We start from the raw sequence: 13752 nt of genomic DNA, 5'->3' as shown, positions 1-13752 counted from the left end.
ATTGCTTTTCTTCTGTGTTTTTTTTTTTTTTTCACTTTAAGTTCTAAGGTACATGTGCACAAGGTGCAGGTTTGTTACATAGGTATACACATGTGCCATGTTGGTTTGCTGCACCCATCAACTTGACATTTACATTACGTATTTCTCCTAATGCTTTCTCTCCCCTATTCCCCATTCCCTGAAAGGTCCCAGTATGTGATGTTTCCCGCCCTGTGTCCAAGCGTTCTCATTGTTCAATTCCACCTATGAGTGAGAACATGTGGTGTTTGGTTTTCTCTCCTTGTGATAGTTTGCTGGGAATGATGGTTTTATATGAGTATGATTTCATAGTTGAGGATACCAAGGTTCGGGGAAGTCAAGCTGCTAAAGTTATACAGCAATAAGTGACAAACCCAGAATTTGAACCCAGATGGTTAGCTTTGGAGACCACATTTTTAATTTTTACTGCTCTGACTTTACAAAATTAATATTAGAACAATGTTTGCAGGATGCTGAAAAGATTAAAGACAATGAATATGAGAAAATATTTTGTGAATAAAAAATGAAACAAGAATTCTCAAAACTCAATAAGAAAACAAACAACAAAATTTTAAAATTAGGCAAAAGATTAAAACATACACTTTGTCAAAGAAGATGCAATGATGGAAAATGATGAAAAGATATTCAACATTATTAGTCCTTAGGGGGAATGCAAATTAAAACTATAACTCAATACCACTATGTGCCTATTAGTGGCTAAAATTTAAAAAAATGACAACACCTTTGATGCATGCAACAACTCGGATGAATCTTAAAGGAATTGTGCTGAGAGAAAGAAGCCAGTCTCTAAAGATTGCATACTGTATGACTCCATTTATATGACATTCTCAAAAAGACAAAACTATAGGGATGAAGTATAGATCAGTGGTTGAAATGAGTTTAGGGTGAGGTGGGGTAGGGCTGACAATAAATAGGCAGGACAAGGAAGTTTTTTGAGGGATAACAGAACTGTTCTGTATTCTGATTACAGTGGTGGTTGAATGAATCTATAGCTTACTTAAAATCCACAGAACTGTATACCAAGAGGAAAAAAAAAACAATTTTACTACACAATTTAACAGATAAATTGTTTAAGAAATAATTTTAAAAATGAAAATACAGGCCAGGCACGGTGGCTCATGCCTGTAATCCTAGCACTTTGGGAGGCCAAGGTGGGTGGATTACCTGAGGTAAGGAGTTCAAGACCAGCCTGGCCAACATGGTAAAACTCCATCTCTATTAAAAATGCAAAATTTAGCTGGGCCTGGTGGCAGGCATCTGTAATCCCAGCTACTCGGGAGGCTGAAGCAGGAGAATCGTTTGAACCTGGGAGGCGGAGGTTCCAGCGAGCTGAGATCACACCACTGCACTTCAACCCGGGCGACAGAGCGAGACTCCATCTCAAAAAATTTAAAAAAAAAAAAAGAAAAAAAAGAAAAAGAAAATACATATCCACAAAAAGCCTTTTTTAAAAGAATGTTCATTACAGCTTTATTTGTAATAATCCAAAACTAGAAACAAATGTCCATCAAAAGGTAAATACCTAACAAATTGTGGTATAGTCTTACAACAGAATACTCCTCAGCAACAAAAAGAATGAACTACTGATACATACAATTTACGCTGGGTTAGAGGGCAGAATCAACAGAATATATACTGTCTGGTTCTATTTTTATGAAGTTCTAGTAAAGGCAAAATTAATCTACAGTGAAAAAATTGAAAACAGCAGTTGCCTCTAGGTGGGAGGATGTCAGAGAAGGGGCACAAAGAAGCTTTCCAGTGTGCTGAAAACATTGTTTATCTTTAAAAATTTTTTATTAAGAAGTAAAAATTATATATTTCTGGAGTACAATATAATGTTTTGATATATGTATACACTGCGGAATGGCTAAATCAAGCTATTTAAAATATGCAAGCATTACCTCACATACTTATCATTTTTGTAGTGAAAACACTTAAAATCTACTCTCTTAACAATTTTCAAACATAAAATACAATGTTGTTAACCATAGCCACCATGATGTACATTGTACATCTTGACAGGAATGAGGTTTACATGGGCTTCTCCATTCAAAGCTCATGGAATGGTAGACTTAAGATAGGTGTATTTTACTACATGTAAATTTTATTTTACAAATGTAAATAATATTAAACTCAATTTAGAAGGTTTTCTTTTTGCAATGACATAAGTTGGCAATCCTAAAACTCCTTTCTGTGCATCTGATATTTGAGCAAGTAAGTAACTATATTGAGGACAATGGGGCCAGGCCTTTGTGATTATTGGAAAAGAGTGTTGCAAATACAGAAATGGAAAGGCTAGAATGAGCCCTATGGTTTTGGCTTAGAATCTGAAGCATCACTATGAACTCATGATTTGTATTATTTTATATACACTCATACACAAAGGTACACATACATATAGATGGGTAGACATGGAAATACATATAGATATATATCTTTATATGTAGGTACATGTGTATTTGTTTCCTAGTTCTGAAAGCACTTAAAAGCAGTAGCACACAAGTAACAATGACCACAAGTAGTGCCTAGATCTTGGTTTCTAAACACTTCCGATTAAAGAAGCTGGAGTCGCTCAGACTAAGAGAACTGGCTGATTTCTCTGAGGCAGAGAAAGTACAAAATGAACCTGAACAGTCTTGTGCCAGGTAGTAAGGGGGATGCTCAAAGAATGATGGGACACATTAAAAAGAGATGAATCAGCTGGAAGAGGCTCCCACTGGCCAATTCCGAGACAATGTGAGCACTGAAATAAGTAATAATAGTAATATATTATAAGCCAGTGAATAAATAAATAACAAATCAATGAGGCACAGGGGAAACTTCCTAACCAAAATGTCAACCAATAAATGTAGAAGGTATGATGGTGTTAGAAAATTATCAACAGGTACTAAGACTAGAGGGTAAAAATTTCTTGAGGAACAGAGTATTTACATGTCTTCAAGTACTTTCCCATAAGTTACTTAAAATTTACAAAGGGAAATTTTACTTCACAGGTGAGAAACTTGGTGGACATCTCTTCAACCATGCGATCAAAGTTAATATCCGCTTGTGAGAAATATCAACATCATCCATCTTTTGATATGTTGTACTGAGAATACAACATTGCTTCTGTGGTATTCCTGACAAAAATGCGTAACTTGACTCCAGTTAAGAAGACACATCAGACAAACCCAAATGGAGGGACATTCCATAAAATATTCAGTCTGCACTCATCACAAATTTCAAAGTTAAGAATATCAAAGGGAGTCTGGGAAACTATTCCAGATTAAAGACATATGACAACTAAATGTAATCACGATCCTAAATTGGATCTTATACCAAAAAAAAAAAGCTACAAAAGATAACTGACAACATTTGAATATGGACTGTGGATTAGATAATAATATTCCACAGATACCAAAATTCCTGATTTTATAACCATACTGAGGTTATGTATTATAATAAACTTAAACACAGAAAATACATAAAAGTATTTGAGAAATAGAGGTGTACTTCCATAGTTCATAATAAATTACACACACACAAAATATCTATCTATATGAAGAGAGAGAGAGACGAGAGAGGGAAGAAAAGATGGGAAGAAGTTGAAAGAAGGAGAGAAAGGGAGAGAATGATAATAAAGCAAATGGGGCAAGCTGTAAAAAGTTGTGAGTATAGATAAAAGAGGACACATATAGTTCCTGCCAATATTCAAATAAAAAGTTAAAAAGTAAAAAAAAAAAAAGGCAATGGAGCTAAAGCAAAAATGGTCCCAAGATAAGAAAGAGGTAAAGCAAAAATCACTAAGCGAAAAGAGAGCTGGATGAATCGCATTCCACATCTTCAGATGACCAACACACAAACTGGGCATCTATATTGTGGAGTGACAAATGAATACTGTGAGAAAAAAATAACATTATTATTTGAGCAGAATACGCAGCTGTCAGAATATTTATTTAAAATTGCTTTTCATAAAATAGGCAAATATGTCAGGTAATTCGTCCCAGTTTTTTAAACTTTTATATTTATTAGACTCTTTTTTTCATTAGTGTCTAAACCGTCAGTGATTTCAGTGTTGCTTCAATGAGTTTTGAGTACAAATCCTTACACAGAGCTTTTCAAAAAATATTAACAACAAAATTGCTCTTATCAATCGCAAATCTAATAGTATAATGATTTTATGCTTTTGGACGATCAAAATAATTTGTCATGTAGCTGAAGATGGAGTATGGGTTGGCTAGAAGTCACATCATAAAGAAAATGATATATAAAACCCAGAATCCTGAGACTGCTATCCCTGCTACCTATGTTTTTTGATGTCTGTCCTTTTCAAGGACCAGGCCCTGTACATACTACTAACATGACTAGTTAAATGTACACCAAGAGGCTGGCTTCAAATCTAACAAATACAGCTGCATGGGAATGGGCTCAGGCTCTTTCCCTGGATGTCAGCCTGAAAAGCCCCAAGTCCTTTCCTTATCTGTTAACACCAGGTGTCAGCATGTGAATTATCTCTCTGGTGGGTGTAAGAGCATAGAATCATCTGGCTGGATGTGGCCTCCAAGCTGGAAGTTTCATCATATTCAAAGTTGGCCACACCCACTTCACCCTGCAAGGAGACATGGATGCTCTTCATGGAATAACTTGGTTGTTAATGGAGAGAGTACCATCTCAGTATGGAGGTTAAAACGTACTGGCTTTAAGCAGAAAAAAAATAACTACCTTAAATTTATAGAAAAATAATAAGAATATTGAAGAAATCACCAGACACAAACTTCAGATCATGACTGTCTGCTATGTTCACAGGTAGCCCTTTGTATTTAATAGTGTCTGTATAGATTAGTCAGGACTATAGTGTTAAATCATAATTACTCCATATTTGGAAGGACTTTCTAATTCATAATAATCTGACTTTGCATAGTATTTTACAAAACATATAGATCTTATTTCTTTTTTTTATTTGAGCCTCATACACATTCTGCGGTAATTATCTTCACCATTTATAGATAAAGAACGTGAGACTTAACAGGCTTCTCCAAGATCACACAACCTGTAAATGGCAAAACTGAGAAATAAAACCTGAGCATTAGTTTTTAAAAATCTTAATTTTATGTTGTTTTAAAACTATACTGTAAGACCTCCACAGTATTTGGCAAAGGTGACAGGTAGAATTAGGAGACTAGAATTAGTAAAAATGGCCAAGTAACGTGCAAAGGGAGAGCAGGTAGTGTTGACTGAGTCTCCACACGACATTGAAAAACAAGAGAAATAATGGTGAATGACTGTAGCAGGAGCTATTCCACAAGGCAGGGTCGAGCTGACATGATCCTGGTCCTTCCTTCACAGTTGCTCACAGGCCCTGCATGCTCTGAATGTTCCTCTCTGGTGACTCTGCTCCAGCTACACTGGCTCCTTTGCTGTTTCTCAAACATACGCTTCTGCCATGTACTTCTGCCTCAAGGACCTTGCATCTGCTCTTCCCTCTGTCTGGAATATCTCCTCCAAAATCCACAAGGCTTGCTCCTCCACTCCTTTCAGATGTTAACTCAAGTCACCTTCTTGTTGAGGCCCTTTCTGGCCACAAGGGAACCACAAGGAATTGCCAACATTACTCCATTTTTATCCTATAAAATGCCATTTCAAAATCTAGTAATATTTAACCTTCCCCCAATAACATTCCCTATCCCCCTTTCACTGCTCAATTTTTTTCCCCTTGGCCCTCATCATCTCACCTACTCTATAGTCTATTGATTTGTTTATTATCTTTCTCCTCCACCAGAATGTAATTACCATGAAGATAAGGACTTTTGCTCACTACCATATCCTTAAATCTTGGAACAGAAACTTCCACATAGTAGATGCTAAATATTTTCTGTATGAATAAGTAAGTTTCGCTGGGACTAAAGTGATAAGACTAGGCACGCTAGCCACATTTGCAATGATGTGCAAAGCTCCTCCTCTGTTCAAGATGGGGCAGACATAAGGAATGGAGTCAATACGGTTAAAGTACGGTAAAAAGACTCAGTACAACAAAACCTCATTAATTAGGACCATTGCACGTCTTTGCAAAATTTTCCCCACACCTTTGTACAAGGTGTGTCTTCACTGAAAGAGGAATTAGGAAGGAACACTCTTTCTGGTGGAGTTGCTGACAGATGGAGTCTCCCCAGGGACCAATTCCAGTCCTGTAGCAGAGTTTCTGAGGACTTTGCAAGCACAGGTAACAGCTATCAGAACCTGAGAAATACTCATCATTTGATTTTCCAGTGTTTTCTACTTTACTTTTGGGTAAAAATGTGCCATCTTTGTAAAAAGTATTAGGACTAACTAATTGGTATAGTCTCCTTCCTCTAAGGTGAAATTATAAAGAAAAATGCTTTTTCTTAGTAACATCCCTGGTCACGTACTTCCCAAAGACTCATTGAGTTTTCTCTCTTGAATCTTTTTTTTTTTTTTTTTTTTTTTTTTTTTTTTTTTTTTTTTGAGACGGAGTCTCGCTCTGTCGCCCAGGCTGGAGTGCAGTGACCGGATTCCAGCTAACTGCAAGCTCCACCTCCCGGGTTTACACCATTCTCCTGCCTCAGCCTCCTGAGTAGCTGGGACTACAGGCGCCCGCCACCAGGCCCAGCTAATTTTTTGTATGTTTTTTAGTAGAGACGGGGTTTCACCGTGTTAGCCAGGATGGTCTCGATCTCCTGACCTCGTGATCCGCCCGTCTCGGCCTCCCAAAGTGCTGGGATTACAGACTTGAGCCACCGCGCCCGGCCTCTCTCTTGAATCTTATACCAGCCACAGCTCCTGAAACTGGTGTCCTCGTGGAATGGAGCCTAGGATAAGTTCGGTCCCAAATACAGCTATACTGCCTAACTAGCTGTGTGAGTTTGGGTGAATCATACATCCCTCTGCGAGTGCACTTTCTCACCTGTACAATGAATCTAAAATCTACCTTTTAGATGTGTAGAAAATAACTGAGTAATAAACATAATATAGCATCATGAAGTATGAAGAACAAATTGCACTGTGTTAAAAGATGATGCTATGATAGGAATTTGGGCCTTACCAATACATACAACTGGGTAAATCCAAAAAGTAACTTAGTTGCTTACTTCTGACTCCAGCAGTAGCAAGACAGCAGAGGGCTGCTCGATATTCACTTCTTTGCCTGACCCTCACTGACTCACAAATCCCTTACTTCTTTCTACCTTCAGTAGTCCAGGAAAGCAAGACTTTCCGAAAACTCCAGTGCATCTGTAGCCTCAATGAAAAATACCCCAGCTGTTCAGGCCCTCTCCTGGAATGAAAGATTTTTAAGCCTCAAATCTTAAACATGCACAAACAGGACATTCTATGTGGAAATACACCCTTTCTTCTAAACACTTCAAATTCCCATCTTTGTGTTTCCTTCATAAGCGTAGAAAAAAATCAGCAGGATGCTTCTTACTCTTAAAAAATTGAATTACCAAGATAAGGGAAACATTTTGGGAGCTGTAGGTCCCTATGACCTTTGTGACCAATTGCTTTTCTAACTATCCCCCAGAGGGTAAAATGGGAGCCAGACTATTAATAACTAAAAATTACAACCCTGATACAACGCAATCTCTTCTCCTTTTTAATTGAAAACATCATGGGGACAAGGGACAAGTCTATGAAAAAATCAAGCAATAGGGTACTGGTTTGCACTTTTTTCTAACAATACTGCATAATGATTGAGAGATCTCATGGCCTGGAATGTATTACCATTTTGATAAGATCAAGTAACCAATCAGTTAATGAGCAGATGTCACTTCTGCCTACTCAATATCAGGCTCTGTGCTAGACAAGGATGAGGGTGACAGGTCCTGCCTTACAGAGCTCAGGTTAGTGGGCCAGCCAGGTCCACTAACAGTCCATCACATGAGAGCTGAAGAGACTGGGGCCAGAGTAGTGGCGATGGAGTTGGAGGAGGGAGGGATATGAGAGGGACAAGCAGTCTGGAATTAATCAGACTTTTCTTTATTAAATGCATCCGTTTTTTCCTTAAGTGTCATTTTCTATCTTACTTCCTACATGATAACAATCCATTGTCTAGTTTTGAATTTAAGGGGAAAGAGTGTGCATTCACCCACAATTGAGTCATAATTTCTCACAAAATTAGAAAAGACATAATTTTAAGCCTTCAGAAAACACTTTTCTTATGTATCTTATGAAGATTATGGCATAGATGTGGTAGTTGGCTCCTTGCTGCATCAGAATATTTTTCATCCAATTAAGCTCTACCTTTAAATAAAATACGGGTGTCTTTGTTCTCTAAACTCTCACTATCTGAATATTTGCTACACTGATATGCTAATTTTTAAACAAAATTCATTACCCAAACCTGCTAAATAAATCTGTTTTAGGGCACATGCAAGAATATGTTTAAGTCATGCATGCTTAGACAAGAGCACGCCAGTGTGCTGCTATTGTGTCTCAGTCATTCTCCTTATAGCATCTTGAGTTCATGTTGTTTAAACATGTTGTCTTGTATGTATCTTATTCTCCACATTATTCAGTAAAAGGTCTTTTAAGAAACTAGAGAAACTAATGAAGGAAGTGGGCAAGACTAACAGGCCTATTGAAGTCCATGTACTATAAGAAAAGTTGGGAGCAATGAAGCACATTCAGAGACTGGCTAGAAGTCTTAAGTTTGGTCATGCATGTGCTCCCCACTCCTAGGAGCCAAACATAAAACACTGAAGATTCATTTAAAAATCTAGATTATGGCCAGGCGCAGTGGATCACACCTGCAATCCCAGCACTTTGGAGGCCGAGGAGCGTGGATCACGAGGTCAGGAGTTCGAGACCAGCCTGACCAACATGGTGCAACCCAGTCTCTACTAAAAATACAAAAATTAGCCGGGTGTGGTGGTGCATGCCTATAATCCCAGCTACTCAGGAGGCTGAGGCAGGAGAATCACTTGAACCCGGGAGGCGGAGGTTGCAGTGAGCCGATATTGTACCAGTGCATTCCAGCCTAGGCGACAGAGTGAGACTCCGTCTCAAAAAAAAAAAAAAAATTAGATTCCATAAAAACAGCATGCTGGTACAAATAAATGTGATCATGGCATGAGCAGACATGTCACATTGTCACATTCAACACACAATTACACAATTATTAATACAAATGCAGCTTTATGTTAACAAGAATTTTTAACCAAGCAAAGGGGATGTAAATAGCTAGCCACCATGAGTTCTGTTTCTCATCCCATTGCTCTGTGTGTAGCATCAGACAATGGTTGACAGCCAATCACCTCTGTACTCTTCTGATGGGAATGGAAGATTCTCCCTGCCTTCTCTTAAATCCAGATGAGCCTCAAATATTTCCTGTTTAACTCATTCCTTCACCAGCTCTGGCTTCCTTACCTCCTCCTGCCTCTGAATAGTAACAGTGACCACAGCTTCCAGCTCACTCTTCTCACCATCAGACCTCATACAAGCATGCCTTTGATCCCAAGAAACCTCTTTGAAAGTTCCCTTGTTTGCTTATTTTATTTTGCTAAGTATTACTGGCATACAGTGCACATCTTTAATATATTTAATATATTATTTCATTATTTATTTACCAGTACATGTACACTGCAATGTAGAAGGAAAATGGAATCCATTCCCAATACCTGACACTATGGTATATGGTCTTGTGGCTTACTACATACAAACGTACCTAACAATTAGTTTATCAAATGCTGAATAACTGTACAGTATTATAAATAATTTACATTTTACAGAACTCCTTTGTGGTTTGTTAAATAAGTTTATAAAGGGGTGTTAGTGGTATCTGGCAAATTAATCAGCATTTTCCTGGGGGTTAGGAATATATTTTTACTTTTCTCATGTAAAATAGTGGAATATTGGCTTCTACTCTCTGAAAATGTGTTAGTAAACAAATTTTAAAGAACATATTAGATTCACAAAAGAGGGATGCCTGTATAATTAGCAGTTACCACAATGCATACTTGCTCTTCTACCATTTAAAAGTGTCTAAACATTACCTTTATTTTCAAGAAAAAAAGTAATGAAGTAGTATATTAAAATGCATTACCTTAATTTGAAAGTCATTACATGTCTGGGTCAGTTAAGTTTTCTCTATTTATTGCTTTAATGCTTTTTTAAAAACAATAAAAAGCCAATCACCTGTATTTATATTCTGTTGGAAAAACATGTGAATTATATGAGCTGGGAAAGGAAGTTCAGACTAGTAGACTGCTATTCTGGTTTTATTTATTTATTTAGTGACAGGGTCTCAGTCTGTTGCCCAGGTTGGAGTGCAGTGGCACGGTCACTGCTCACTGCAGACTTGATCTCCCAGGCTCAATTGATCCTCCCACATCAGTCTCCCAGCTAGCTAGGACTACAAGCACATGCCACCATGCTTGGCTAGTTTTTTTGTATTTTTTGTAGAAACAGGGTCTCACTATGTTGCTCAAGCTGGTCTCAAACTCTTGGGCTCAAGGGATCCTCCTGCCTCAGCCTCCCAAAGTTCTGGGACTATAGACATGAGCCACCATCCCTGGCCCATTTGTTTCTTTTTTCTTTTTATTTTCAATTTGATGGGAAAAAAATATCTGTAGGTGTTATTTCTCGTTTTAGTTTTGTTCAGTAAAATTGTATTCTAGATCTTCATTACCTTTATCAATACTACCTCTCACCTGAGCTCTCCCACAAAAGGTTCCTCATCTGAATCTTGTGTAAGTTCAGCTTCATCACTGGCTGCCTTTGAAGTGTACAGTTGCTGCAGAAAAATTCAAATATTTAGATATTTAGTATGTATACAAATAGTAAAAATGCATAGCATATATTAATTTTGGAGGCATGCTCATATCCAATGTTACAAATAATCTGCATATCAATGTGAGAAATGCACTGGAGTTTTACAGATTTGAAAAACTCAAGATTATAGAGATATAATGATTTGACCCAAGAAATAGAGCTAGTAGATCTAGGAGCAGAATTTCAAAGTTTGAACTGTGAGTTCATCACTCTTCCCACTGTACTACACAGTCACACTGTGAAAAAATCTTCCTCCAAAAAGCCATCTGTTTGCACAAGACTTTTTCTCCAAAATGTCCACTAATATGGAACAAACATCCTACAAACCTAGAGAGAAACTGGACTAGAACACAAATAGAGTTCCTTGTGCTGTAAGGGCAACCAAGGTATTGGGCCAAACAAGATTTTTTTCTCTTTCTCAGAGAAGGAAGTAGGTACTGGGGTTGACTTCCAAAGTGGGATGTCTGTATTCTCATAGCAGATGTGACAGTTCAAATCCCACAAGGCTACAAAGAAGGAATAATGGAAGGGGCAACTGAATTAGGCAACCTCCTTAAACTGTCTTTCTTCTATACTGCTTTTCTTACCATCTTAAATTTGAAGAAATGATGACATATATTACTTGTTCTAAAACTGAATGTAAAGGCCCCCTCCACAATTTCTAAAATGTGGTCTGAAAATCCCACATTTTAAACCAGAGATGAAAAGTAAAGCAAGTATGTTGCCCTCTCTGGATCACTGGCAGTAATAATGACAGTAATAACAATGATCACGACAATTGTAATAGCTCACATTTACTGAGTGCTTGCCATATAGGAGAAACTGTCTTATTTACTCCTTACAACCCTAATAGAAGGTACTATGACTGCCATTTATAGAAAAAGAAACTGAGGCTAAAGGATGTGACTTGGCCAAGGTCACACAGCTGGTAGGGAAAGGATGTGAACACAGGAAATCTGGATCAGAGGCTTCCCTTATAAGGTAATGAGTTGGATATGTTTTATGTTGTAACGTCAACACAATATTAACATGGCCCAAACAGTGCTGTTGATTTTAGCCTCCCACACTGCCTGATCCACATTGTCCCAGTCTTGCTAAAATCAGTTAATGGCACCTCTATTTGCTGAGTTCCCTCCATTTGCTGAGTTCCACAAGCCAAAAAGCTAAGAGTCCTCCATGAGATGTTTCTCTCCCTTCTCCTAGACACTTTTAACTCATCAGCAAGGGCACTATCTCCAAAATATATCCCATATCAGAATACTTTTATCTCCATTACTACAATCATAGTCCAAGCCCCTGTCATCTTTCACTTAGGTCTTCTTGCTTCCATTCTTGTTTCTCTATACTCTATTTCTCACCCAGTATTTAGCCTGACCTTTAACAAAGAAAATCAGATCATGTCACCTTCCTGCTTTCCAACGCACTTGAAATAAAACCCAAACTGATTACCATGGATCTCAAAGTTCTACATAATCAGTCCCCTGTCTCTCTCCTGGATCTTATTTTCTGTTGCTCCTTCCCACTTTCACCTTACTCTGGTCACATAACTTACTTTGTTACTCGGAACTCTCCAAGCTAGTTACTACCTCAGGTCTTTTACAGATGTTGAACCCTCTACCTGCATTGCCTTCCTTTCTTAGCATCCCTAGGGGTCTCTGCTCAAAAGACAAATTATCCGAAAAGAACCTTCCCTGACGACTCTGTCTGAACTCCTCACCCGCACTAGTCATTAGCACATTATTCTGTCATCCTCCATGGCACTTTCCAATATTATTTAGCTATTGCCTATCTCCCCTAATGTCTCTCTGGCACCTAGCACAGTACCTGGAACACAGTAGGTGCTTACTAAATATGTTACTGAATGGATAAATTAATGGATGCTGAATCTATCAGATGAATCCCAAAGTGAATTATTTTTAGAGCTAGAATTTGTGAATGGTATGTTAGAGAACAAAAAGAGAGCAGAAGTCTTTACAATCAGCTACCCAATGGGGCTGTGGTGGAGCTGCCTCAAAACTCACCTGGTATCAGAAGCCTTCCTTTATCTACCTGCCAAAATGCTCATTTCTCTTAATGTGTTCCAGTTCCCAGCACCTACCTTTTATAATATTTTATATTATGTCAAGACTACTTGTAAATGATTGTGCATTTCTTTCGAGTGTGTCCAAATTTTCATTGAGATGTTCACTTTCTGAAACATAGGAGCTGACTTTCCTTATTTGCATACCCTAGCACAACCCTCTGCACACACTGAGTAATTTAGCAATGCTGTCCTGTGGCTGAGAGACCAAAGGGGAAGTGACCCTTCAAAGGAAGCCCACGTCACCACAATGGGGGAAGCACAAACACAGTATACCCACCCGCAGGAGCTGAGTCCTGAGAATGCAAACATTTCCCACAAGATAAAACCGATCCTCCTGAGGAATACATGCAGCAGACAAGTCAGCATGGAGGTGGTTGGAAAATAAGCCACTAAAGACCACAGTAGACTCTAAGGAAGATAGACACACATGTGACAACAGAAAGGTGGACCAGTAAAATAAGAAGACAAATACCTGCCACATCCATGTGCTGTTTGCTAACCCACTGACAATTTTCAAAATTCTGAGCCATGGGATTTTTCCTGTCTTCTTTCCTTTTCAGCCACCCTCCCCACCAAAACATAAATAATTCATTACTGAGAATCAAATGTTGAGAGTTAAGGTTGGTTTTCAGTTTTCCGTTATTACCCTGTGGATGGACATTTTAGCCTCCAAAAGAGATGTGGCTCCTCTCTTTTTATGTAGACCACATGGGTAGAGTGTGTGAGAGTGTGTGTGTGTGTGTAACCTGTGCACAAATAGTCAAGTAAGATTTTTTCAAAAAGTATGACCTTTAATTTCCAAGAATCATGACAAATATATCAGCCAGCTTTTGCGTGAGTTAATTTCATTTATTTATTAATTTCTC

At 38.1% G+C, this 13752-nt stretch overlaps 1 protein-coding gene across 1 annotated transcript in view; it reads right to left on the bottom strand.

Moving 5' to 3' along the window:
* Window positions 1-13752, bottom strand: part of PASD1 (PAS domain containing repressor 1) — a 99392-nt gene that overhangs the window by 29168 nt on the left and 56472 nt on the right. The window contains exons 7-8 of the mRNA XM_010358580.2: window positions 13164-13294; window positions 10683-10765 (exon numbers count right to left, since the gene is read on the bottom strand). Of these exons, the coding sequence (XP_010356882.1) occupies window positions 10683-10765; window positions 13164-13294 (214 nt within the window). The remainder of the gene's footprint in view (window positions 1-10682; window positions 10766-13163; window positions 13295-13752) is intronic.

The sequence above is a fragment of the Rhinopithecus roxellana genome, chromosome 7 (assembly GCF_007565055.1).
Source record: "Rhinopithecus roxellana isolate Shanxi Qingling chromosome 7, ASM756505v1, whole genome shotgun sequence".
Classification (NCBI taxonomy): Eukaryota; Metazoa; Chordata; class Mammalia; order Primates; family Cercopithecidae; genus Rhinopithecus; species Rhinopithecus roxellana.
Note: the sequence above shows the minus strand (reverse complement) of the source record. Positions and strands in the feature narration are given on the sequence as shown.